At 47.2% G+C, this 23194-nt stretch overlaps 1 protein-coding gene across 2 annotated transcripts in view; it reads right to left on the minus strand.

The window, feature by feature from the left end:
- The window catches only part of Hgsnat (heparan-alpha-glucosaminide N-acetyltransferase), a 30652-nt gene that overhangs the window by 5971 nt on the left and 1487 nt on the right, over nt 1-23194 (minus strand). Inside the window, exons 2-14 of one of the 2 annotated variants that reach the window (XM_028854822.2) lie at nt 20999-21114; nt 19904-20040; nt 19387-19508; nt 16747-16816; nt 12884-12953; nt 11464-11573; nt 8648-8724; nt 7366-7396; nt 5743-5903; nt 4053-4168; nt 2603-2724; nt 1498-1624; nt 255-341 (exon numbers count right to left, since the gene is read on the minus strand). In XM_028854822.2, the coding sequence (XP_028710655.1) occupies nt 255-341; nt 1498-1624; nt 2603-2724; nt 4053-4168; nt 5743-5903; nt 7366-7396; nt 8648-8724; nt 11464-11573; nt 12884-12953; nt 16747-16816; nt 19387-19508; nt 19904-20040; nt 20999-21114 (1346 nt within the window). The remainder of the gene's footprint in view (nt 1-254; nt 342-1497; nt 1625-2602; nt 2725-4052; nt 4169-5742; nt 5904-7365; nt 7397-8647; nt 8725-11463; nt 11574-12883; nt 12954-16746; nt 16817-19386; nt 19509-19903; nt 20041-20998; nt 21115-23194) is intronic. The other variant, XM_028854823.2, reaches the window with a different exon arrangement.

The raw sequence follows: 23194 nt of genomic DNA on the forward strand, positions 1-23194 counted from the left end.
ATTATCCACAAACTCCTGGGCTAAAATACACCCACAACTAGTAAGAATTTAGTCGCCAGAATGTAAGGGTTCAGCCAGTCATCTGAATTGCTGAGGCATCCCACCCTAGTTTACACAATCTTGATCCTAACCAGAACTGACCAGACCCGGAGGGCAGCAGGGGACCTCCTTCAAGTATTACAGTGAGGTGGTTTCTAGTTACGTTAGAAGTCGTCACAAACTCGGAAAAGACAGCCGATGAGAGGAGCAGATACCTGAACTCCTAAAAATGCCATCACAATGGAGTTGATAGTCCCTAGGATTCCTTCTGGGTCATAGGCCACCTCGGTGTGATAGAGGACCTTAACGAAACAGAACACAACTCTCAGACAGAATGCAAACTTGAACACATTTCAATTGTTGGTGCTTTTTACCCCCTCCCTCCCTTCCTCCCTCTCTTCTTCCCTTCCTCCCTCCCTCCCTTTTTGCTTTGTTACAGCAGAAATTCATGGGCAATTTATAGGCATCATAGGCAAAGTAAGCCATGATCCTGCTCAGCCCCATTATCACATCTGGCCAAGCGTGTTGGACCACGTTTAACCAAATACAAATGCCTAACGGGACAGGAATTCCATGTTCATTCCGTTGTAGCCAACCCCACTGTAGCTTCAACAGCTCCTAACCTTCTTTCCAGGCAAATTAACATTTAATAAAACATCTGGGAAGAGGGAGTGGCCCAGTGGAAGAGTGTATGCTTAGCAATCAGAAGGCCCATGTTTTAATCTCTAACACTACAAATAATTAGTCAGTTAAAATAAAACATTTGTATTTTTAACACGAGATTCTAGAACTCTGGAAATGTACAGTGTATCCTCAACCACTGCAAGGCCTGAAAGACTCATCCCCAGCTACTAGAAATATTCATTGTTAAAAGGTCTCAGTCAAGACCCATGTCCAGGGTCCTTGACTAAAGAGAGCTGCAGGGTGAGGTTACAGTTTGCTGGGCCCTGAGTTCGATCCCAGCAACATAAAACAAGAAAAAAAGAAAGCATGGGAATTTGTCTTTCCAAACCGTTCCTGGGCTGCGGACAGTCCACATCCAACAAGGAACATGTGGGACCCGCCCCTCACCCTCAAATGCCACCTCAGCTGCAGAGAGAGTAACGGGAGCCCTGAGGAGACAGACACAGGCGGTTCAATCCCTCAGCTGCTTCCTCCCAGGGACTACCTAACCCAGTGGGGACGCCTCACACACATCCTGCATTCTAGTCCCTGTCTCCGGAGTCTGGGGCTGGAGACCTCAAGAGCTAAATAAAGTGCTACTTGTTTTATATGGTTCATTCTCTCTCCACAATCAAAAATACCCTCCCCACCAACAGAGTGAACATGTGAGGCAGGAAGGCAGCCAGTTTTCTAACAACCACGATTCCCACCACACTGTCCTTAAATGGTGTCAAACTGGCTAGGTCCTCCTACTTTCCTACTTTCCAGCTCCAAGAACAGGCAAGGCTCACTCACAGCAGAGGATGGGTGCTGGTACAGATGACTGTCTCCCAGAAGCAGGCGGTCGATGTAGCCAGCTGCTCCTCCAGTACAATGAGGGTACTTCCCCAAGTCCCCAATACCGCCAGGGCCAAGGTAGCCGCTAAGGAAGTGGAAGACATACTTAATTGAAAGGACTGCAGAAGGGACAGTGCTGAGCAGTGGCGGTCCCCACAGGACAGATCCAAACAGGCCCACGGCAGCCCCTGACCCCTCAACTCCTGTCCGGGATCTCTGACCAGACAGCAGCCGCCATCACTGGAAGGCAGGTCCGCTTTCTACTCAGGGTGATGCTGAGAGACTCAACCCTCTTCTCCATGTGAAGAGAGCCTCAAAGGAGGGGAAAGTGTGAGAGAATTCCTGTGACTAGAGACATTTCAATGCTGTAGAACCTTACTTCTGACTCGGCAGAGAGGGATTTACTGGAAGGAACTACCACAGCCGAGGGACAGCTCAGTCAGAAAAGTGCTTCCCTGTAAGCCTGAGGACCGAATCCCACATAAGGGGGGTGGGGGAAGGGGAGAGAGAGAGAGAGACAGAGACAGAGAGAGACAGAGACAGAGAGAGCGAGCCAGCCAAGCCATGCATTGGGGCTGGAGGGATGGCTCAGTGGTTAAGAACACAAGCTGCTCTTCCAGAGGACCTGGGTTTGATTCCCAGAACCCACATGGAGGTTCCAGTTCTGGGGATCCCATGCCTCCTTCTGGCCTCCTCGGGGCGCTGCATGCACATGGTATGCAGAGATACATGCAGGCAAAACACTCACACACATAAAGTAATTTTTTATTTAAAAAAATGAAAGCCATGCATGGTGGCACACACTTGTAACACCAGCCCTGGAGAGGTGGGGATAGGTGGATCCTTGGGACTCCCTGGCCAGCCTACCTGACAAACCCTGTGTATCAAAATAAAAAAAAAAAAAAAAAAGGAACGGCGACTGAGGAATAATACCCGTCCTCCAGCCTTCAGATGCATATACATGTACCCCCCGCCATATGCACTCACATGCACACACATGCACTCCCACACACAAACAGGAGCACACACACACACAGGGATTACCTGGCAAGGGGTCACTTACGTAGGGCACCCAGGGACAGGTAAAAAGAACGTCAAAGCCAGCCAAATGCTTTCCAGCATCAGAATGACAAGCCACTGGGGCCAGCTGGAAGTGACGTCGCGAAGAGAAAGGCAGCTTCTCTCCTGAGGGGCAAGAGCAGGGCATGTGAAGCAACAGTGGACCTGGGAAATGCCTAGTGATTGGTTTGGGGCCTTTATAGCAGAATGAATAAAAAAAAAAATCATCTGAGGCCGGGTGGTGGTGGCGCACGCCTTTAATCCCAGCACTCGGGAGGCAGAGGCAGGCGGATCTCTGTGAGTTCCAGGACAGGCTCCAAAAGCTACTCAGAGAAACCCTGTCTAGAAAAACAACAACAAAAAATCATCTGGCTTTGAGATTGTAAGGACCCCATCCAAGCCCAGAACAAACACAAAGGGCCGGTGTGTGGCCTGTAACCCTAGTGTAGAGGCCTCGGCTCGCTCGCCAGCAAGCCTAGACTACTCGGTTAGGTCCAGGCCAGTGAGAGACCCAATCTCAAAAAGAGAACACGTGGGCCCCAAGGGTGTTCTCTGGCCTGCACACACAATCTGATCTAACAGTGTGAGGCACAGTGGCTCCTGAGAGGTAGAGGCAGATGGATCAGGAGTTGAAGGTCAACCTTGAGCACCACAGTGAGTGTGAGGCCAGGGTAGACCACACAGGCCCTATCTAACACCAAGCCAAACCCCACCCAACAGGATCTAACATGTGTGATGACGTCTGATGTTCTTGCACTCTGAAATATCACAGTAAAACATTAGTTAGAAATACGTGGGCGGGAGGGTTAGCTCAGTGTAGAACACTTCCCCAGCACATGTGAGGCCCTGGCTTTAATCCCTAGTACTACATCAAGAAAAAAAAAATAGAGAGCATGGTGTTGGTGGCGCACACCTTTGATCCCAGGACTCAGGAGGCAGAGGCAGGAGGATCTCTGTGAGTTCGAAGCCCAGCTTGGTCTACAGAGTGAGATCCTGTCTCACTGTCGTAAAAACCAAACAAACAAAAGGAAACAATTAATGGAAACAGAAAAAGTACTTTCTTAGCAGAAGTTCAGTGGTACACTATGTACTATAAAAATTCAGAAAACTAAATGAGCTGGATTGGGTTGCATGGTGTATAATTCCCAAAGAATCAATTAAAAAAAAAAAAAAAAAGATAAAAGAAAATTCAGGAAACCATACCATGAATTTCCCCCTCATGTAAAGAATAGGATTTCTGGGGATAAGAAGGCAGGTGGGTCAGTAGGGGACCGTGGTTCCATCCCAGGAACCCATGTAAATGAGGATCCCTAGGGTTCACTGGCCAAGCAGCCAAGCCTACCCAAGGAGTTCCAGGCCAATGAAAGACCTGACTCAAAAAGAAGGTGAACAGTACCTGAAAAACGGCCTGCAAGGCTCCCCGCCTCCACCCCACACACAGGTAAGAGTCTCACCAAGGTACAAGTGTCAGGGACAGGCTTTGAGAAGATGAGCTCCAACACAGCAACCACAAAGTACGTCACTCCCAAGCGCTGCAGGACACCAGGGATCCGCACCTTATCCCAAGACACTGCCAAAGACACAAGCCACCGAAGGCTAAGCCAGCACAGGGCATCTTACCCCGAGACAGTACTGTCTCCGGCAGGGGAGCCATATCTATGTTATCTGTAAGTGAATTATCGTAGCTGGTGAATACATGTGCGCTGAGGACATGGCGTCCTCTGTAAACAAGGCGCCAGCCAACCTCACTCAGTAGGGGGATAAAGCAGGGCCGCCCTGGGCCACTGAATCCAGCTCCTAGCCCTTTCCTATTAGGAATATGGATAAACCCTCATGTCACCAGAAACATGCAGACCAAACCCAAGCCCGTGCTCACCCTGTACAACAGGTTACAGGCTGGGTCCGGGGACAGAGCCTACAGCAAACCCTATAATGGTTCCCCTGAGGTTGGGAAGAACACCACTTCATGTGGAATACAGCAAAATGAGCTCTCTCTCTAAGCCAGAGGTTCTCAAACTGGGGGTCGATCAACCCTTTCATAGGGGTCGCCTAAGACCATCGGAAAACACAGATATTTACATTATGATCATAACAGTAGCAAAATGACAGTTACGAAGTAGCAACGAAAATAATCTTATGGTTGGGGGTTACCACCATATGAGGAACTGTATAAAGGGTCCACAGCAAGAGGAAGGTGGAGAACCACTTAGGTTTCTAGGCACTTCCTGCCCGAGGGCTAGACTTGGTGCAAGTATCTGCTCTCCTTTGCCAGAGACGAGGCAAGCCCCCAGGACAGTAACTGCTGCTTTCCCTGTGTATCTGGTACAGAGCAAGGAGCTCGGATCCTCTGTCACTGCCTGGTGTCTCTGAAGAGCACAGAAGCGAGGAGAAGAGTCCCCTTCCCAGCAGCACAGCTGACACACAGACAAGGACAGAGTCTTTTTCCTTTTTTTTGTTTTGTTTTTTTGTTTTTTTTTTTTTGAGACAGGGTTTCTCTGTGTAGCCCTGGCTGTCCTGGAACTCACTTGGTAGCCCAGGCTGGCCTCAAACTCACAGAGATCCGCTGCCTCTGTCTCCCAAGTGCTGGGATTAAAGGCGTGTGCCACCACACCCAGCAAGGACAGATTCTTAAACTAAGAGTCCATGGGTCCAAAAGGGCCAGGAGACAGAGTCGGAGAGCAAAGTGACCTTGGTATTTCCTCCTCTGTCCCTTCATACATGGACATGACCCAGAAACAAGACTTCGACCTCACTCAGCCTGACTTTCCTTTCGCATCACAGGGATTGGAGTAGTTACAGAGGTGCCTCCCATTACTAAATTTCCAAGATAAGTGTAATAATGCCCAACGATATACAAGCAGTACACATACTCTCTAATAATCAGTCCTTTGGGAGGGATCCGGGATGGAAGAATTACGTTAGATTATGACACATGGGGCTCAGTGGCCAAAAGCTTGCCTAGCATGTACAAGGGCCTGGGTTTGATCCCAAACACTGAAAGTGTGTGTAGTGTACACACACACACACACACACACACACACACACACACACACACACGTATATAATATGCATGGACATATGTAAAACAAGTCTTTTCCATAGTCCAGCCTGACTATATATAAACAAAGGGGCAGAGATACTCACATGGACCAAGGCAATAATTGGGGTTGACAACAATAATTCCTATACAGATCAGCAGGAAACTTCTCCAGGCAATTTTCCCCAGCAGTCTGACTTTTGAAGATCCTCGTTGTAGGACAGAGGTCATTGACAAGAAAGTTGAAGTTCCCATAATAAATACAAACCTAAAAAGAAAGGCTATTGGTAGGTAGCCATTTCCAATTTTTATACATGTATCTGTAATATCTTATAGGAGAGAGGTGACATGCTATCCATCCACAGCAGCCAATCACAGAAACAGTGTCATAATATGGGGGGCGTGGGGGTGGGGAACCAGCTGGGAATTTTGACAGAACATCTTCAAGTCCTGCTGTAGAAGGGAAACTGGCTAATAGTGAGTGAGATTTCCATGGACAACCCTGCAAGCTTTATAAGAGAAGAAAGCTATGGACACTGGGATCCAAGGGGCTTGCGTTAACACGTCACCCAAGTCCTTCAGAAACAACACATTCCAATCTTTCCTTCTCCTCAAAGAAAAAAAGTTTGTTTCTCTCTCTCTGTCTCTGTCTCCGTCTCTGTCTCTCGCCATTTGGTAGGAAGGAGTCACGTGTTCAGTCGGTCCCCATTTGGTGGGGTTTTAGGAGATCACGGGTCCTTCTGGACACCAGGCCTACGGGTGGGACTAGAGGACCGGAGCAGCCCTCTTCCTGCCACGAGACCCGGCTTCCTGCTTGGTTCTCAAGTGTGAGAAAGCTGCCTCCTCCCATTTCCACGGCTACACAACCCTGAGCTAAAGGAACTTCTTCCTCTAAGTTGCTTTTGTGAGGTATTTCGTCCCACTGAGGAGAAAAGTAACCAATATAAAACCACAGTATATTCTTCTAGTTCTTGGCTCAGAGCTAGGGAAACGCAGCTTGCCCTGGCTGCCTCCCAGAGTCCCCTGGCTTCCCTTCCAGGGCTTAGCTGTCTCATAGAGCAGCATGCTGAAGTCATTACCAGATCTCAGGCAAACAATACTCCCTATCCAAATCCTCTAGAAAAACAACCCAAATATTTCTCCCACACCTGAGACATTCTCCTGGAACCGTCCCCGATGACAAAGCACCGAAGATGCTCAAAGCCTTGGGGTCAACACAAGTGCTGCACCATACAGGAAATACGCCTTGACAAGACCGGGAGTCCACTAGGGAGAGTGTTTTTCCTCTACTCCTGCACCGGTTGATAAATAATGACGCTTTTTGTCTGTGTCAGGCGGGATCAGCTGACGCCAGCGACTCAATCCCTTGTAGAACTCTACTAAAGATTTCTGTAAAGCATCCCATCCCTTCCCATTGGTGCTGTTCAAGAAACACGGAGTGGAGTCCTCTGTTAGGGGAGACACACAGCACCCACAGACAGAAATGGACAGTCACACAACAGTCAGACAGAGGGAAAGACACAGCCTTCCAGCAGGCACGGGTTCAGACTCCAGCAACAGACACAGGAGATGGCAGCCAACGAGGAGGAGATTTCAAGTCTGGGCTCGCTTGTGGTTAAATGACACCAAGGGGAAGGGGCAGTGCTGTTGTCTCTGTCTGTTATTATCAGTGTCGGCGCCTGGAGTTCATCATTAACACGTCTAACCCTCACAGTATAATGTCAGCTCACCATGGGAAGACGAGGTCGGCCACAGTCAGTCCTGCGAAATGACGCAAGAACAAGCAGTGAGAAAGAGATAAATACTTCCCAATTCCAGAACGTGTATGTTTCCCCGCGTATTTCCACAGAAAGTACAACCCACAGACAGGAGCCACATACAGTCCCTGGGCCTGGGGCCGGGGAGGGCTCCCTGATCATATAAACCATTCAACTAGACGTCTGTGGACGGGTTTGTGACCTCCCAGAAGTACTCGTCAAAACCTATTCCCTCCTTCCACCAGACACCCGTGTCTTCCGGCAGAATGTCCAGCAAGGCTCGTAACGGAAACCACTGAGTCACACAAGAGAGAAGCCGGTGTTTAGGGATGGGTGGGAGACAGGACTCTTGTTTTAAATGCTTGTGTTAACCTTATGTATTTATTTATGGATGGGGAAGCATGTGCAGAGAGAAGTCAGAGGACAACTTATAGGAATGTGGGTCCTGAGGACTGAACTCAAGTTGGCAGCCAGCACCAGAGTCTTGTTTTACACCTGACCTCAGCCAAAAGGCCACGTAATAACTCTTGTTTTCAGTAGATAACTTAAGCACAATCCAGGTTGTACAAGCATCTGGACTCTAGGTCTGAGTACTGATCTGCATCAGCTGCGCACTCCATCATCCATGCATGGAACCTGGGTACCAGTGGTCAATCATAATGAATATCTTTTAGAGGCTTCTTGGACTTTTACAGAACAAAAATATTCTGTAATTATATTGTAGAATTATATTGTAAAAAAACATTTATTTTTACAAAAGAAAATATTCTGTCTGGCCAGAATAAAGACAACTAAAAGTTCTCAAAAGTCCGTGTCTATAATGATCAGGTATTCTATGCCATTTTCCTGGTTCTAAAATACCCACTGTCCAGCAACTACCCACCCAGATTTATAGATATTATCAAGTGCCACTCAGACTCAGTGGCACCCCAAGAAGGACTCTAAGTCTTAGAAGAGGTAGACACCCCTAGAATACGGTAGCTCTGCTATCTACACTGTAACAATGATGATGTAAAACCAAGTCTTATATTTCCCACAGAGACCCGAAGTCTCACAGCAGAAAAATCCAGTCTTTGTGTTATTACAGAGGATCACTCTAGATCCACGGAAGAACAAAACCAAAGGGCTCTGAGTAAGCCCAGGGTGGTTCTACGTGGGCTGGGAGGGCCCTGGTGGGGCGCCCACAGGAATGTTGAGCCATCCTCTGGTCCAGTTCTGGGGGTGGGGGGGTGAGGCTGGGGGACTGGTAGCTTACCATTCCAACTTGAATGTTTGAAGTACCAATATTTTCCTCCTCCATAATTCACGAAGACCATGACAATGAGTGCTATCCTGTAAGGCAAACAAAGGAAGGGCCGTGTGACCACAACAAATCCGTAAGTGCAGACAGACACTTTCAGACAAGGGGCATCACATAACAGTGCGACTCTGCAGAGCAATCTGTGACACAAGCAGAGAATGTAAGATGATTATCTGGTGCTCACTATGAGGGACCACATGATGACGTTCTGTCACCAACATTTCTAACAATATCTCATGAAAAATGTACACTTGGGCTGGAAATATGGCGCAGCTAGTGAAGACCCTCACTACATGCCTAAAGACCACAGCCCCACATAGCAGAAGGGGAGAATTCAGTCTGGTAAGCTGTCTCTCACCTCCACAGATGCGCCATGACCAGGAATCCCCAACTAACACACACACACACACACACACTCTCTCTGTCTCTCTCTCTCTCTCTCTCTCTCTCTCTCTCTTCTCTCTCTCTCTCTTAAAAAAAAAACTTCACTGGGTGATGGTGGCACAGGCCTTTAATCCCAGCACTCGGGAGGCAGAGCCAGGCAGATCTCTGTGAGTTCGAGGCCAGCCTGTTCTACAAAGTGAGTCCCAGGAAAGGTGCAAAGCTACACAGAGAAACCCTGTCTCAAAAACAAAACAAAACAAAACAAAACAAAATTTTTTTTAAAAGATAGAGTTTCTCTGTATAACTGTCCTGTCTATCCTGGAACTCACTTTGTAGATCAGCTGGCCTCAAACTCACAGAGATCCACCTGCCTCGGCCTCCTGGGTGCTGGGATCAAAGGTGTACGCCACAACACCCTACCTATGCTACTGAATTTTATGATCTGAAAACAAAGGGATATGTTTCCAGTAATGCGACTTTTTAAATTATTTCGGTATCTCAGGCTGACTGTCACAGAAGGCAGAGAAGCCTGGGACTCAGAAAACGGAAGGTCCAAAGCTCGAGTCTTGCTTTCTTGTTAGGCACATCCTAGGCACTTAATGCTGGTTTCTGTCCTGCTATGAACCTCTTATCTCCAAGTGTCAATGAAGACAGACGGAAAAAGAGTACACTCAAATGGACTCTGAACAGGCTATCCTTTGTAGCTCTCCTGAGAAGGAACACACAGACATGCTGAGACATCTACCTGCCTGTGTGTGCCTTGTGCAGTGAATGAGAAAGTTATTTAACTCAGTGGTTCTATTTCTCCAGCTGTGAAACACACCTATGTGTGGAGGCCCACAGAGGTTTCCTAGTGAGATCGGAGCTTGCTTTACCCAGCAGGGCTGCATTAGAGGATTGCTTGACCACATGTGTGGTCACCAGGTTGAGTAGGGTCTGCACTTGGCTGTGCTAGGGGAGGTCTTTTGCTCCACCCCTTGGCGTTTCTATAAAAGGCCCTTTAGAAGAGACAGAAGGGGCCGGTGGATATTGGTCTAGGCCCTCCCGAGGCTATCCTGTGTTTCTGTTCCTCTCCCCTCTATATTTCTACCTAATACTCTTATCCCTCTCTCCTCAAGAGTACCCTGGGGAAGGAGTGGGGGTGGGTCCCCCCACACCTATGAAAAGCACGTGCGTCCGTGATGCCACGGGTGGGATGCGCCACACTGTTGTCGCGACAGCTCGGTAAAAATGCAGGTGCTGCCGGTGGTGATGCAGTCTTTGCTGTCCTTGAGTAGAGCCTGCTACGAATCCCAGCATGCCTCACTCTGCCCCAAAAGACACAAACAAACAAACAAACAACCCACAGGCACAGTAAAAGTCCTGTTTAAGGTCGCTTTCAGGCCATGCATGTGGGACACAGGAGAGAAAAGTAAATTTGTGCTTAGACCTGGGTCCCAGTCACAGGATTTCTCAGTGTTAACATTCAAACACTCGGAACTCTGAAACACTTCTGGCTCGAAGGATTCTGGATAGGGGCAGCTTATTCCAACACAGGACCTGGCACCCGTTTATCTAAGGGAGTCCTCGGGACTCGAGTCTGGGAAGGAAATGTGGGGCTACCGGCAGAAGCCAGTCCTTCTCAGATGGAAGAAATTGAAGAGTTGACACTGTGTATCTGGTTTGGGGCTGCAGTTATCTACTTTGTCAGAGTTTGGCCTCTGCCCTTCTACCAGAAGCACAGTGTGACGAGTTACGACATGACTGTGGATCTACCATCAGAGGGCTTGTTATTCAAGGCGCTCTAGTATTCAAGGGTGTGATGCAGCTGTGGGCTGGCATACCTTCCAGCTGCTTCTTCCTAGACACAGTGAGACAGGGTGGCCCGAACACAGCCACTTGCCCAGGCTACGAACCACACTAGGGGAGACTGTTCTGATATGTTCCTCCATTCTTCTCTCTTAACCTCAGGAGGACCTCGTCTTTGGTTTCACTTTTTCTGTTTGCTTTCTGTGGTGCTGGGGAATGACCTCCGAATGACTAAGTAAGTGGTTTGCCTATGCTCCAGCCCCTGATCACGACAAGTCCAAGGAAAGAGGCCGCAGACACGACTTTTCCTTTTTGGTTTTTGATAAAGGGTCTTGTTAGGTGTCCCAGGCTGGCTCTGGATGCTCAGCAATCCTTTGGCCTCAGCCCGAGTGCTGAGTGCAACACTCCGCCAGCTAAGCCGGAGTGCTCCCAGCACTCCGGTGCGGATCTCTGTGACACTACCAAGTGAGCTCCAGGAAAGGCGCAAAGTACACAGAGAAATTAAAAATATGCCAAATACCTTCAGCTAAGAACGGGCTTGTGTGGGACTACAAAATCTGACATGGACCCGTCCCCACCAGGTTGGGAGCCCCACTTACCCCCTAAATGTGTCCACACTTCGGAGACGGTGTGGCAAGCCAGATGTGCGGCGCGTCTCTGGTTGGCAGTCCCCACTGAGAGGGTCTGCTCTGCTGGGGGATCCTAGCTCCTTCCAAACAAAGAGATGGTACTTAATGAGGCTAAGGAACAGATATCATTATTTGACATTTCAGCAAAGAAACTAGAGCGGAAAAGCAAGGGGAACTTTGGGACAACAACTTGGTTTTGTAAGGATCCCATTCAGAGGTTTGATTCTCTGCTTTATTCGCATTTTTATGCCCTTTGCTGAGTTTGCTGGGAGTCACAGTTGCCAGTGAGCACAAAGAAATGGTCCTGGGGCCGAGGGTGGAACTCAGCGGCACAGTGCTTGCCTACCACGCGAGAGATCGCGTGTTCAGCCCCCTGCACCAAAAAAATAAGGTGCGAGCTGGTTCTTCGGTTGTCCAGAACCGACATGGACACAAGCGTCACAGTATATCTAGTCGTCGCAATGGCCCTTGGCATCTACACATTTAATACTGATGTTTCAGCTCATTTCCAACAGGGCTGGCTGCTTAGTGAAAAGTGTACATCTTAAGGCAGCCCAGGCTTCCACCCTCACTGAGAAAGAGACGGGTACAGGACCTCCACAGAAGCTGAGGGCAGGGCTACTCTTTATCAAGGACACATGTCGGGGGCTAGCAAGACGGCCAAGTGGCTGCTGTGCAGACCTCACAACAGAGCCCACCGTGGAAGGAGGAGGAGATCTACTTCCAAAGGTTGTCTTCGGAGCGCTACATGCAGGCATCGCACATGCATGCACACACTCACACCCATGGGTCTCTCTCATACACATGCATTAATAAATAAGTAATAAAATAGAGAATAGACGTGAGGGGGCTGGGACGCCTGGAAAGGTGCTTGCCTAGTATATTTGAGGCCTTGGGTTTGATTCCCCGTACCACATAATCAAACAAGATGACATATGCCTGTAACCTCATCCCTCAGGAGGTGGACAGAAGGAGGATCAGGAGTTCAAGGCTATCCTCAGTTATATACTACATAGAACATTAGAGGTCAGCCTAAGCTATGGGACCCTGTCTCCTCAGGAGAGAGAATGAAAAAGAAAAATGAAGCAGGTAAACAAGTAAGCAGGCACCAATTCTGGCTTACTCTGACAATCCCACACGCGGGGACTGCCAGACAGGAAGAGGAATCCAGGTCCCCATGAGGAATGGTGCTCCATGTGGAGTCTGGGCAGCATGCACAGGCCCGGGGTTAGGAACTCAGCACAGGGAAAACATTCAGGACACACAGTCTGGCTTTCCATGATATAATTAAAGTGTATTCAGCTGGCCGATGATGCTCACTAAAAGGGAAATTATCAATTCAAATCCAGAAAAACCTCCCAGACAACACATGTAAACTCAAATAACTCACAGAATTGATGAGGCGGTCAGTTTCTCGAGAAGTTATTGCCTTAGAAATCCAATTACTGAAGTCATCCAAACTGTATTTAAAAAAAAAAAAAAAAAAAAGCCGCCATTAGTTTTCTTTCTTGAATGGCAATATCTTCAAAGTGACTAGATATTAAAATAAAATTTAAGTTCCATAAACTTTATGCAAGTTTTTTTAGAAATGGCAGAATAGAGATCCAAGTTTGCAGGAGCCTCATGAGGTAATGAGAATAATGATGGAGACTCAAAGAGCTGTGAAAATCTCACCAGACAGTGCTCGCTGCCACCAGGGTGCTCTCTGTCACCAGGCGTTCTGACTGCTATTAAAATCAGAAGTGAAGCACACAGCAACAATTATGACCACGCAACCCAGGAATGACTCCACAGAACACACAAGAGATGGGTGATTACATACAAAAGCAAAAAGCACTGTCTATGTGACTGCAACTACATACAAATGCACACATGCACACTGCGGCTACATACAAATGCACACGTGCACACTGCAGCTACATACAATGCACACGTGCACACTACGACTACATACAAATGCACCCGTGCACACCGAGCAAGCTAGAGCGAGCATTCGCTGGCAATGATCCAATTCTTCTCTTTGCATGGTCAACCTAATTTAAAAATTAAATTCATTTGCACGGTTGGCAAAAGGGTAAATTCACTCATTGATTTTCTTTAAGGTGAGATTTCTACCTGGGCATACATCTTTCTAAAGATCTCAAGACACAAGACAGCTCACCAAGAAAAGAAGTTTACCACCAAATCTGACAACCGAGTTGCATCTCAGGAACCCATATGGTAGGAGAGAACTGACTCCCAAGAGGTGTCCTCTGACCCCCACACATGTGCATGCCCCTGCTACACACACACACATACATACACACACACACTTTTTTTTAAAAAACAGAATATTTGGCAGGGCATGGTATTGCATGCCTTTAGTCCCAGCCCTCAGGAGGCAGAAGAGGGCGCATCTCTGAGTTCAAGGACAGGCTGATCTACAGAGTGAGTTCCAGGACAGCCAGAGATACACAGAGAAACCCTGTCTTGAAAAAAAAAAAAAAAAACAAAAAAAAAAAACCAAAAAATACAACTCAGCTTGCTTTAAGACGAAGCCGCCCATATGTTTTAATAAATACAATGAGTCACTGAGCTTCAAATATCCACACAAGAGCAATTTAACTTCCCCTCCTGATTCACTGCCTTTTAGAATTTTCAGAAAGCCTGGGCATAAAATCACCTCATCCATAAACACTGAGGTATCTGTAAAAGGGAAAAACTGTTTTATTTCTAAACACAGTCATGATGTTACTATACTTTACAGTGATTTTCTTGAGTTTATTTAGTATGTGGGGGAGGTGCGCACATGCCATGGTGTGGGAATCAGAGGACAACTTGCTGGGGTTGGTTCTCTCCTCCATGTGGAACCGGAGTTGGTCAAGTCGCCAGGCTTGGTGGCCAGTGCCATGGAGCAGGCCTTTCTCATCACTGCATGTGAATGACAGCGGCATTCCTTACCACCGTCCCATGGCCGGCTCAGTTCCCTGGCTATAGGTGTTCTTCACACTCAAGTGTGCAGATGAGCCCCACACATCCTCCACATAGCGAACGCTTCCACTTGTGTCTCCCCTTACACAACAGGACCATTTCCGGTCCACACAGCACTGCTCACGTCACCATCACATGAGAACATTAAAATAGACACGGGCAAGGAAGCACCAAAATGGAGAAGTTGAAACACTTAAGACAAACAAACACTTGTCTTGACTGCCTCTTCTCCAAGTGGAAGGGGACATTCTTGAAACGTCCTTGAACTTACACAGGGATACTGGGAAACAATGGGCCAAGGGGTGGCCGTTAGCGTCCCTCCTGCCAGAGCATTCCGTCCACACCCCCACCCCAGGAGAGGCCAAGATTAGTCCAACTACACAGAGGGCAAGACAACACGACACACGTCTCCTCCTTACAAACAGCTCATTCCAGCTGTCTGTCACTATGGAGCGAAGGGGCGGATCCATTCACATGAAAAGCACCAAGAGAAAGCGCACTGCTATATTAAACCAGCAGGTCCATCTTACCAGAAGACTGACAAGCTAATAACTGACTCCAAAGAAATGAAACTGCGAGAAGTCTACTTTCTTCCTGGGAAGCTGCTGAGTCAAATGTTCACATCCAAGCAGCGCGTGATAAGGTCAGGTTTCTTAGACACGGGATGAAATTGATGTGAGTTTCCAACACTCACAGAGCTAGAAAGTTCAGAATACATAAGCTTCCTCAAGGCAGCCAAACTACGGTTATATTTTCATTCTCCCAATCTGAACACTGTTGAGGGGCATTTGTACTCTATGTGAAGATAGTTTCTGTGACTGGTTTAATAAAGAGCTGAACGGCCAATAGCTAGGCAGGAGGAAGAGATGAGATTTCTAGGGAAAGAAAGGAAGAGGAGAAAGAATCGAGGGGCAGGAGACACCAAGAGACACAGAGGGAAACAGGAGGTGCAAGATGGAAGAGAGGTAACGCCACATGATAGAATGTAGCTTAATATAAAGAGGTTAACTTAAGTTATAAGAGTTAGTTAGGGACAAGCCTAAGCTATAGGCCGAGCTTTTATAATAAGTCCTCATGTCATTACTTGGGAGCTTGCTGGCGGGCCAGAGAAAGACTCATTACAGAACACAGCTTACTAATGAAGTCTGTGGTCCTTCAGGAGACCCAAGACCCTAACGGGATGAACACGTGAAATGTAATGTTTCTTTCCTTCCGTCCTCCCTTCCTAAGGCCGAGTTTCACTCTGTAGCCAAGGCTGGCTTTGAACTCAAACTCAAGATCCTCCTTCCTCTACCCTCCAATTGTTGGGGTTACATGTGTGCGTACAATGACCATCCTGCTTGGCAATTAAGAATGTACTCTGTTCTTAAAGAAGACCTGAGTTTGGGTCCCAGCACCTACATTGGGTGGTTCACAACTGCCTTAACTCCAGCTTCAGGAGATCCAATGTCTCTGGCCTCTGTGGACACACACACACACACACACACACACACACACACACACACACACACACGAGTGCGTGAACAGATACACAGACAGACAGACAGGCACAGAGAGACAGACAGACACACAGAAAGACAAGACACACACACACAAACTACTTTTTAAAAATAAATTAATTAAATCTTCAAGTTGATTAAACCAGGATCTGGTTTGCTCCATTTTTCTTGTCTTGTCCATGGTTCACTCCTCAGGATCCCTGTTAACTAGGCAGAGAAGGCCAAATGTCCTCTCCACTCAGATGCTTCTGCCCACAGGAAAGGGAGTCCATGCTGAGGTCCTGAGCTACGTGCTGCCCTGGTGCTGCCCTCTGGCCCCCAGACCCCTGGGCTAATGGGGAGCAGAGAAAGATGGAGTGGAGGGGTCGTCAAGACTCAGAAGCAGAGAAGAGGAGGAGATTCCAGTGTGGCAGCCTTCTCCGAAAGATATTAGAAACCACCTCCACTAACCAAAACTCAATCCCGGAGGTTCTTTAGGAACTAAGTGATTCTCAGACATCTTCCTCTGCAGCCACGTTGGGAGAATGGAAGGCAAAAGCCCATCTGCACCTTCACGAGCATGCCTTACGGTCAGAGACTATAGAGTCTGCTCGGATGCCCAGGACCAGAACAGACCCGGCAGATGCACAAACGCTCATTAAACACAGAATAATGGTCAGCCATGTGTGTTTGCTTCTGGGGACTGGCCTGAGAGGGGAGACGGTGAGTCGAGGGCCAAGTTACCCTTTCTGGGTACATTATTCTGGGTCTATGATTCCTAGTCACGCTCTCCTCAACAACTTACCTCAGCAGGAGCCTCAGGAAAGATATCGCGATGATGAGTGCTAGACCAACAAGGAATGCGATACTTACAGCTATAAAGAAAAAAAAAAAACCTATTATTCTCAAAATGCCATCGTAGGTATCAGAGGCATTACACTACCTGTCAGTGACAGCTGGAACAAATATGAGCAGAAGCTTACATTCTTGTGTTAAAGCTTGAATCCCCAATTAAGAATGGAGCATGCAGGAGCATGTCATGACATACTCCCATCTATCACTCAGCTCCTGGATGATTTATTACTATCATCAAGAGACCGTCTCTCTTGGAGCTGGGGACACAACTCAGTAGTGGAGCACTGACCCTGCATTTTCTTTTTTCTTTTTCTCTTTCTTTTTCTCTTCCTTCTCTCTTCTTCTCTTCTCTTCCTTCCTCTCTCTCTCTCTTTCTTTCTTTCTTTTTTCTCGAGACAGGGCTTCTCTGTGCAGCTTTACACCTTTCCTGGATCTCGCTTTGTAGCCCAGGCTGGCCTCGAACTCACAGAGATCCTGCTGCCTCTGCCTCCAGAGTGCTGGGATTAAAGTTGTGCGCCACCACTGCCCGGCAGCTGACCCTGCATTTAAGGACTTGGGTTCTATCTTCAGAAAGAAAAAAAAAAAAAAAAAATGGTATTGCTAGGTCTCATGTATTAGGTCCCTTCTTCTTGTTTTGCTAACATATTTTGAAGCCCAGACATGATGTCATTTCAGCTTTATGTCCTCACTGTGTTCATAACACATATGGGTCCTGCAGAAGGTCTGGGGACCACAGATGTCTCCTGTCATTCCACACGGAGGAGAATACAACTCTCCTTGGGGAATTTTCTACCCCCTGATGGATAACCTCTACCTCCTCATGAGAAAACAGCCAACGGGGCCAGTCTATCAACAGCCAGTTCTCTTCAAAGCCAAAAGGGACAAGAAGACAAAGGACACTGCAGGGACAGAGCCGTTCTCACAGCTAAGGCAGCGTGGGGTCCTGGGTCAGATCCCGAGAAATGACACCAAGGAAAACGGCTCAGCAGTAAATGTCCTTACCACCACGCCTGACAACCCGAGTTCCGACCCCAGAACCCACGCGGTAGAAGAGAGCAAGAGCCCCAAAGCTGTCCTGTGATTGCACATGTGGACTGTGGCGCCCCAGCACAATCAATAAACAAACGTATGTTAAAAAAAGACAGCTTGGGAAGTCTAAAGGTCTACAGAGCGGTGCTGCATCAATGTTAAGTTTCTGGTCCCGATAATTATATACAGGGAAATTATGGTCTGATTATATAGTTTAAGGAACATACGCAGACCGAGATAAAGGGTATTCAGAAAGTTTTTCACAGACAATGTCATGCAAAGGTACCCATAACTCTTTCACACAGAGGAGACTTCGCCCACAACGGACCACGCGACACACGTACACCCTGAGGCGGCACCTCTTGCAGCTGACCACGTGACACAGGTTGGCTAAGCTGGCAAAGGCCTGTCTATTTGGTGTCACAGCAAACAGTGGGTGCCAGGTTCAGGCTTTGCAATAAGCGCCTTTACCTGCTGAGCCATCTCGCTGGCCCTCACCTGACCATTTTAAATTACTGTCCATATTAAGTGCCCGTTACTCCAAAGGCAACTTAAGCATTGCTTTTATTTTCGTCTTCTTTGTTCCATAGTAACCCTGTGTTTTCATACTTTCTACATGTTATTTTTCCATCAGTGACATTCATATTTATTGACTGTTTGGTATGTATGCATGAGTGCTGTGCTGTGCGTGTGTGGAGGTCGGAGGACAACTTGTAGGAGTCTGGTCTCTCCTACCATGTGAGATTCAGGGGACTGAACTTGGATCCTCAGGCTTTAACCTGCCGGACCCAGCATCTTGCTGGGCCTCATTCTTCTTTTAACTGCTTAAGCTGTCCCACACTGCCTTGGTACAGCTCTACATTTTTTTTTTTTTTTTTTTTTTTTTTTTTTTTCGAGACAGGGTTTCTCTGTGTAGCTTTGCGCTTTCTGAGCTACTTGCACCAGCTGTCCCACAGAGATCTGCCGCTCGAGTGCTGGGATTAAGGCGTGCGACCACGCTCTACATTCTTTTAAAATAACGTCACGCTTAGCTCTCTGTGAACAGAGCTTAATAATGATGCAAAGATTCCTTTCTGTCCCTTATAGAGCATCACACACATTAATAGATGTTCTGCAGTGGAGTTATAAGAAAATTCATTCTTCAGGATGTTCTTTACCGTAAGGGAACCTCAGCTAGCTGAGGTTGTCAAGGAAATCCCCAAACAGAAAGTTAACTGCTTCTTTCTAGCTTCTTTCTACTGTATGGACTCTTGAAAGCGTGTGCTCTGTAAAAATGCATGCGTAGACCTAGCAACATCAAAATAGGGTGCTACATCATCTCATTTTCTTAGTAAAAATTGGAGGTATAGGCCAACGGTAGAGCACATGCTCCAGTATGTCTGAGGTCCTGATTTTAATCCCCAGCACCAAAAAGAAACTACAACTGTACCATAAACAGATGGTAGAGGCAATACATAATCCATGTTTTAAATTAATGAACACATCATGAAGCCTCAGATGCAACAGGGCTGAAAACTTTGAAAACACAAATTAAGAAACTAACGAAGAAACATATACATACGAAGGTTACTGTCGACCGGATTCTCATTAACAACCAGGTCACAGGCAATTTCATTGGCTCCAGTGGAAGCATGCTGTACCAAAAGGGAATAGTTTCCAAATTCCCCAAATTTGTATTCCAGCCTAAAAAGAGCAGGTAAAATGAAGGCACAGGGTTACATTAGGAAGTAAGGAAGGAGCTCGACCGGTGGTTCTCAACCTGTGGGTCATGACCCTCATGGCATTGAATATCAGTTATTCTACATCTCAGATATTTACAGTGCAATTCATAACAGCAGCAAAAGTACAGTTATGAAGTAGCAACGAAATAATTTTATGCGGGGGGGGGGTCACCACTACATGAGGAACTGTATTAGGAAGGCTGGGAACCATGTAAGCTAGACTCCGCTAACACCATCAGTGAGGAGCAATGGGAATTCTTATGTTCAGATCGGGAAGATTAAGAAAACATGTTTGAAAGAGAGGAAGAACAAAAAGCGTGGAGGACTCAAGTTAGACCATGACGAGCAGGCACAGACCTGCAAGCCGCCGTCTCTCCCTTGGTATAATTAACTTGCAGGATGGACCCGTGCTGGGTGCTCACGGAGACGGCTGCCACGCTCGGCTTTGCAGGCTTGCCACTGTGAGAGACGTTCACCAGAGGCTGGAAGGCGCACTGTGGAGACAGGGACAACAGGCACAGTGTCGGGGTGTCCGCAGTGTTTGGCAGTGTTGGGGATCAGAGCCACGCCTTGCGTTGTTAGGTAGTCTTTCCCATTAACTACACCTCTTGTCCTGTTAGGGGTCTCGAAAGTTTCTCAGTGGTTGAGGGACACAATATCCAAGAGAAAAATCCTAACTGTTCTTTGTACTTTAAAAAACTTAAACTATAGTAATTCGGATAAAACTTACCCATTTTATATTAAGATGATGACTGCCAGGATGGAGTTGAACAGTCTTTATTCATAAGTAAACTTTTCACAAGTTAATAAATACTTTAAATCTTGCATCCTATTGTTTCCATGAGTATCATTTAACAATTACATTTACAGGATCCGATGTTACATATTTCTATTTAATACACATATGTCACCAACTATGATAACTGTGGGTACTTATATCTTCAAACCTTTTCTATTGCAGCCTTACATTTTTGTCATATAGATTGTTTTAAAATATCCGCACATGAGGTTCTTGTTCTTTTTAAATTCTTTCCGTAACGTAAATTTCCAAAAATGAAATTACTGGATAAGAATAATTATCTTAGTTGTTGTTGGTGGTGGCACACACCTATAATCCCAGCACTCAGGAGGCAGAGGCAGGTGGATCTCTGAGTTTGAGGCCAGCCTGGTCTACAGAGTGAGTTCCAGGACAGCCAGGGCTACACAGAGAAAAGCCTGTCTCAAAAAACAAGACAAAAATTTTAATTTTAATAAGAATTCCTGTTACATGTGGCCTAGCAGTAAGTACTCAAATAAATAATTTTTTTAAAGAAAGGAGAGGGAGCGATACTAATCACTGCCAACCATTCTCCGTACCTGTAAATCTGAAGGGAACAAGAAAAGGGCTCTGATGTGAGGACATCAGAAGAGTGTATCAAACAAGCCAATGGTGAGGATGCACACAAAACTTACTTGGTAACAGTATTCAGATTTCCAGTATACAGTGAGGCTTGTTCCCAACAGTTCATTGTGGATGAGAAGCAAAGCCTGATCCATCTTCAGCTCCACATTCCTCTTTTCATCTACATCTGATAAGGATCAGAAAGAAAATTTACAAACCCAAAAACCCAAAGCACCCGAGGGTGACAGACACACAGAACCCAGCAGCAGCGCTTCACAGATACCTACAGGCTGGAGCATTGGGGTCTCCAGCACACTGCCCCAAGTGTGCAGATGTACCTGTGTGCAACGCCACACAGATGCCCTTTGACACAGATGGTCAACTACAACCAAGGGTCCGTCAGCATCATTCACAATCAGTGTGTGTGAGGAGGTCACATTCACTGAACTGAGGTGTCTCCACACCATAAAGACATCACGAGCCAGGTTATTTTCTGTTTTGCTGGAGAACAAAGCTCACAGCTTTGCCTGTGCCCACAGCCACAGCCATTCAGTGAAATCACTGATCTGAACCCAGAGTCTATTATTCCCACGTCTAGACTTTACCACATTAGTTATGAGCTCAACCCCAACAGCTTGTTACAAATGCAGACTGCAGCTCTCTCTCTCCAAGGAGGCAACAGGAGACATCAAAGGCTGGAGAGATGGCTCAGCCATTAAGCGCTCGTCCAGAGGACACTAGTTCGACTCCCAGCACCCATACGACAACCTCACAACCACCTGTCACTGCAGTTCCAGGAGATCTGATATCCTCTTCCGGCAGAGACACACATGCAGACAAAACACCCATACACATAAACATCAAATGAGGAGACACCCAGATGCAGATGTATATGAAAACCCTGACAGGCAAGACCATCACCCAGTGACCTCACTGAGAAGGCGTACCAAGGTCAAGATCCAATCAGGGCGCCCAACCTGACCACCAGCACTTGATGCACGGCAACAAGCAGCCGGGGACATGGCCACACTCCTTTGGGCGACACCATCTAGAAACAGTCCTGCCTGAACTGCCTGCTGCACCTACGTGGAGGCGTCATCCAGCTCTCCCAGCATCATAGATGATAGGAGATGATCGGACCCCAAGTGCTACACCCTCCTGCACTTACCAGTTGTCTGCTGAAGCCACTCCAACAGCCTCCAACCCAAGGCTAAGCAAAGCCAAGGGCGGATGCCAGGCCTATAATCTTGGGATCCTAATAACTGCAACAAAATCCCACTTACACTGACTGGCGCAGTAAAAGAAACAAGAAATGCAGCCTGCCTATCTCCCTCCCAACTCACACATACAGGCGGGCAGGACTCCTGGGCCAGTCTGCCTCTTAATATTTTAAGACCTCCTGCGCCTCATCTTTCCGGTGGGGGATTCTGAATCTCCTCCCAGCTTTCCAGCACATTGGGAAGGGGTAAGAAGTCTGTGAGGAAGACTCAAGGGTAGAAAGACTCTCGGCTTCAGCATTCCTTCAAGGGGTCCAGGTCACAGCTGGCTGGCTAGGTGACATCCTGAGGGTAGCACAAAGATGATAATCATTGAGGGACTGGGGGTGTCTTCTCCCCTCACCATGTGGACTTCAGGCACTGAACTCAGCAGTTGGGCTTGACAACACGCTTTTTAGCGCCGAGACATCTTGTCAGCCTTGTATGTTATTTATTTATTTGTTTGTTTGTTTATTTATTTATTTATTTACAAAGGACCTAGAGAATGAACTTTCATGAGTGAAGGTCCCCCACCCAAGTAGTCTTTCATGAGTTTTAATACAACCTCTAAAGTACTGTGAAATTCCAGTCCTATTCAGTGGGGCTGGCAATGACTTTCTAACCATGTGCCACATCCCAAAAGTCTTATACAATATATTAGTGTCCTTTTTTTTTTTTTCTTCCAGCTGGCGTTTCTCTGCATTGCAATGATTGACCTTGAACTGTCGGGTTCAAGGGTTCCTTCTGCCTCAGTCTCCCAAACAGCTGGAGCTCCAGGCAGGCACCACTGTGAGGCCTAGAGAAATCAACCAACCAGTCAGGACCTGCTAGCAGGCAGGTCTAAGGGGAGGCCAGTCAGCTGTAGCAGCTAATGTCTAGCTTACCACACTCCAGAGAGGAACTGTATCTGCTTTGTAGCCTCTGGTTCTCAACTAGCCTTTGGATGTCTCCCTCACTTTGCAGTTGATAAAAAAAAAACCGAATTTGAACATGTCCTCCAAATGTTCCCGA

Source organism: Peromyscus leucopus, chromosome 17, assembly GCF_004664715.2.
Source record: "Peromyscus leucopus breed LL Stock chromosome 17, UCI_PerLeu_2.1, whole genome shotgun sequence".
NCBI lineage: Eukaryota > Metazoa > Chordata > Mammalia > Rodentia > Cricetidae > Peromyscus > Peromyscus leucopus.